Genomic DNA, 4624 nt, shown 5'->3' with positions numbered 1-4624 from the left:
AGACAAAGGAGGATTCGAGAAGCAGAAGAAGAAATGTAAGGAAGAGAATGAGATTTGTGAGCTGATACGATAACGATACGAACGAGGAGGAGGAGGACACAAAAGATTTGACGAGTGTGGAGATGATCAAATTGAGGTTAACGCTCGTCGTTGGTTGGGTTCGCTCTGTTCGATACAACCAGAGTGGTCTTTGAACAGCGAAGCACGAAACATCAAACTTTTTTTTTTTTTTTTTGATTTGGGTTTTTATGGCCCGTTTATATAAAGCCCATTTATTTGCCTTAGCCCGAAGTAGTGAAGTTTTGTAGTTTATGTATATAATAATAATAATATTGTTTTTGCCTTTTAGGTAAAAAAGAAGTCTAATTTATATAAATCCTTTTGGTGCACAAAAAAGTATATAGATCATTTAAAAATATATAATAATTTCAGGTATTAAATTTTGATTTTTAATATATTTATTATACCTGTTTTAGAGCATACTTTCTAATTATATCCTATTGAAATATCTAGTTATGCACTAAAAGTTTGCTCTTGCCGCATTTGGAGATGCATACCAAAACCTCCATATGTTATCCTAAGCATTTTAAAATTCATATAGCTTGGAAGTTAGACAATTTGGGGGTATATTAGACAATTTCAATTATTTATTTGATAATTGATATAAGTTTTCTTCTTATTTCATATAATTAATTGGTACATAAATTTAGTTTATTATTGCTGTCACTAGTCACTAGGTTGATAGAATTATGTCTAGTCTAAAAGTGATTGTTAGTATATTACAGTCTATTAGAATATACGTTGAAAAGGCTGAACTACAATAAAACCAAAAACAAAAAAAAAAACAAAAACAAAAAAAAGTAGCAACTCATCATGTATGTATAAAGCGATGAAATTGAGAAGAGAATCTTCTTTTAAGTTTGACGGAAAAAAAAAAAATCTTCTTTTAAGAAAGACATGCAGCGTACAATGATTAGAATAATAAAAACTCTTAAAAGAAACTGCAAAAGAAAAATTACGAATTAAAGAGGAAAAAAAGAGAGAAAAATAAAAATAAAAAGTGGATAATACATCCCAAAAGCACGACAGCTAAAGTTACAATATTGGCTCTCATTTTAACATCTCTAACAAAATTATCATCATCTTTAACTCAATCTTGCTTGCTCCTGCTTCTCCTTTCCATTGATTGAAACGGAGTGCCTACATATATCACAAAAACATTTCAATAGAACTTAATCACATACAAAGAGTACACTATCTATATATGTAACGATAAAACTTATAGTTCAAAGTTGAATTAATTACCCNGCAAAAAAAAAAAAAGAATTTAGGTCATTTAAAAATATAAAAAAAATTCAGGAATTAAATTTTATTTTTGAAATATTTATTACACCTGTTTTAGAGCATACTTTCTAATTATGTCCTATTAAAATATATAGTTATGCACTAAAAGTTTGCTATTGCCGCATTTGGAGATGCATACCAAAACCTCCATATGTTATCCTAAGCACTTTAAAATTCATATAGCTTGGAAGTTAGACAATTTGGGGTATATTATAAATTTTTATTTATTTATTTGATAATTGATATAAGTTTTCTTCTTATTTCAGATAATTAATTGATACATAAATTTTGCTTATTATTGCTGTCACTAGTCACTAGGTTGATAGAATTATGTCTAGTCTAAAAGTGATTGTTAGTATATTACAGTCTATTAGAATATACGTTGAAAAGGCTGAACTACAATAAAACAAAAACAAAAAAAAAAGGTAGCAACTCATGTATAAAGCGATGAAATTGAGAAGAGAATCTTCTTTTAAGTTTGACGGAAAAAAAAAAAAAAAAAAAAATCTTCTTTTAAGAAAGACATGCAGCGTACAATGATTAGAATAATAAAAACTCTTAAAAGAAACTGCAAAAGAAAAATTACGAATTAAAGAGGAAAAAAAGAGAGAAAAATAAAAATAAAAAGTGGATAATACATCCCAAAAGCACGACAGCTAAAGTTACAATATTGGCTCTCATTTTAACATCTCTAACAAAATTATCATCATCTTTAACTCAATCTTGCTTGCTCCTGCTTCTCCTTTCCATTGATTGAAACGGAGTGCCTACATATATCACAAAAACATTTCAATAGAACTTAATCACATACAAAGAGTACACTATCTATATATGTAACGATAAAACTTATAGTTCAAAGTTGAATTAATTACCCAAGAAATTGGAGACAAGGCCACTTCAAAAGCATTGCGTATAACTTAGAAAGAGGTTCTGTTGCTGAAGTCTCTTGGTGCATTGCATCTGAAGCATTCCATTCTGCTTGCAAAGTTGTGCTCATTGCAACCAAGCCTGTTTCCAATTTTAAATTAAACTTTAACGTACGTATATAAAAACTATAGATTATATTTCATGAACCGAATTATATTATTATATCAACCAATTAGTATAATATATAGTATTAATAAGTGGTACCTAGTGCAAATCCAGTCGCCGGATTTCCAGCTGGAGCGGCCACCGTTACCGGGGACTCTAGACCGCATAATGTCTGCGTCAAACATGGCCGGACCACCGATGCCACCACCTCCTCCTCCAGCGCCGATCTCGTCCTTGAAAGTGCCGCATTTGAAGCAAGTGGAGCGACTGGCAAAGTTGTGAGTCCCGCAGTTTCCGACGGTGCAGTACCAGTCACCTGGACGAACGTCGGAGCCGGTGGTGAATCCGAAAGCAGACATGGCTCTGCCTCCGTAACCGCCGAAGTCTAAGCCACCGACTCCAACGGGGCCGGAACGAGAGTCACCGCATCGCTGGCAAGAGTCTCGGCGCTGGAAGTTGAGGTGGCTGCATGACCTGCAGTTCCAATCTCCGGGTCTGTTCATTCTTTCAGTTCTTGTTTGCGTGCGTTTATAATATTTTCCTGTAACATGCATATTATTTACAATATTTCTGTTAGATACTTCAATAAATTGAATAGTTGATGTAACAAATATATATCTATGTTACAAAGTATCGCTGAGAAAACACAATAGGCACTAAGAAAAGAAATTCTTATGTTGAACTCATGCTTTCGTTAAAAGTTATAGGAAAATAATTGTAATACATATATTTTCATGTGTTGAATCTAGTTATAAAGATTAATTAACTTATACGTATAACACATAATATTTGTCAATTGTTTGTGGCCATATATTTCTGAAATCAATATCTATAAAATAATAAAATAGTTACGAAATAATTTTAGTTTAAAAAGACTAACCTTGAAGAACTTGGAAGAGATGTGACGATGAGTTTAGTGAAAGAAAAATAAGACACGAGGCTTTGAAAGAGTGATGTGAAGAGGATGGGCTTAAATAGAACACAAAAGAACACAAGTGCTGGCTCGTTAAAAAAAATAAAAATAATTAATAATTACTTTCTCGTTTTCTTCACCTCTCAAGTGTAAACTTTCGCAAAAGAAGAGCAACAAAAAAATTACCGATAAATATTTAAAATAAATTAAGTGACAATTTCGGCTGAGATTCCCAAGCCTAGAAATTCTTTGATATGTTTGGCCACATCTTAGAGTGTTTCTTGTATTATGATATGTATTTGTTTAATTACAGTATGCCATCCGTAGCTTTTTTTGTACAATGGTATGTATATTTAGAATGAAAGCATGTTCATGTAACTCTTATTTTCTATTAAAAGACCTAGAATTCAGTGACTTGTTGTCTTATTCACAGTTACAAGGAATTCATATCAAGAATTAAAAATTTCGAAAATATGTTATACTAGATTTGGATATATCTAGTTTAATGGATTTTCTTATTGTCCTTGCTATATCACCACATGAGTTTAAAGAAAGATGATTTAATAGTTTTTTGGCTTCAAATTAATCTTCGTTTATGTATAGTCAAAGATAGACTCAACAGTTGATGATGCCACAACTTGATTTTTTTTTACTCGACATGTTTTTTTGTCACCTACTCGTTCTTTTTATCATCTTGTTCACTTCATTTTTTATATAACAGTTGTAAATTTAAAGTACTTTGATTAGAAGAATCTTGGGTCAAAGCATAATGTAATTTTAAGTAAAATTAAGAGTGATAAGAAGCCAACAAACAACTAAAGGAGCCCACACCCAACTAAAAGAAAGAGATCTTGTTAACCTCTAGCTCTACATAAAAGCAGTCCTTTGACTCGTATTTTTTTTTTTTTTTGACTCGTACCTTTTTGGACCCTCTATCTCTATAATGCAGTTCATAGCTATATTTATTAATTCATGATTATACGCTTAAACACCAAGGAAGCTCATCATTTGGTTACCTATGAACGATGATACTAGTATTTAATTCAAGTAGCTAGTAGCCTAGTAGTTAGCTAGACGACCTTGCTTAACACATTAATGTTAACAGAATTAATACCAGATTTCCAACTAACAAACTATAAATATCGTTTCTCTATTCTGAACTTGTCATTGCTAACATACTTTTTTTTTTTTTTTTTTTTTGTAAAAACTTGTTAACGTATTTTGGAACACATAACGGTGGTGTATTATGTATGGAAGCATTCTAGTTTACAAGTACACCATTTTCATGTAGCAACCGAACTTTAATTAGTTTTGTCTTACAACTACTTTGAAATG

At 31.3% G+C, this 4624-nt stretch overlaps 2 protein-coding genes across 4 annotated transcripts in view; both read right to left on the bottom strand.

Moving 5' to 3' along the window:
- The window catches only part of LOC104765401 (biotin carboxyl carrier protein of acetyl-CoA carboxylase), a 3993-nt gene extending 3867 nt beyond the window's left edge, over positions 1–126 (bottom strand). The window contains exon 1 of one of the 2 annotated variants that reach the window (XM_010489099.2): positions 94–126. The gene's annotated coding sequence lies outside the window, so the exon portion shown is untranslated. Of the gene's footprint in view, positions 1–54 lie in introns of both variants that reach the window. The other variant, XM_010489100.2, reaches the window with a different exon arrangement.
- LOC104765399 (RNA-binding protein cabeza) overlaps positions 1798–4624 on the bottom strand; it is a 3587-nt gene continuing 760 nt past the window's right edge. Inside the window, exons 1-4 of one of the 2 annotated variants that reach the window (XM_010489097.2) lie at positions 3257–3336; positions 2476–2917; positions 2217–2352; positions 1798–2111 (exon numbers count right to left, since the gene is read on the bottom strand). In XM_010489097.2, coding sequence (XP_010487399.1) covers positions 2262–2352; positions 2476–2879 — 495 coding nt within the window. In that variant the 5' untranslated portion in view covers positions 2880–2917; positions 3257–3336 and the 3' untranslated portion in view covers positions 1798–2111; positions 2217–2261. Of the gene's footprint in view, positions 2112–2216; positions 2353–2475; positions 2918–3256; positions 3337–4624 lie in introns of those variants that run through there. The other variant, XM_010489098.2, reaches the window with a different exon arrangement.

Source organism: Camelina sativa, chromosome 19 (genome assembly GCF_000633955.1).
Source record: "Camelina sativa cultivar DH55 chromosome 19, Cs, whole genome shotgun sequence".
Classification (NCBI taxonomy): Eukaryota; Viridiplantae; Streptophyta; class Magnoliopsida; order Brassicales; family Brassicaceae; genus Camelina; species Camelina sativa.
Note: the sequence above shows the minus strand (reverse complement) of the source record. Positions and strands in the feature narration are given on the sequence as shown.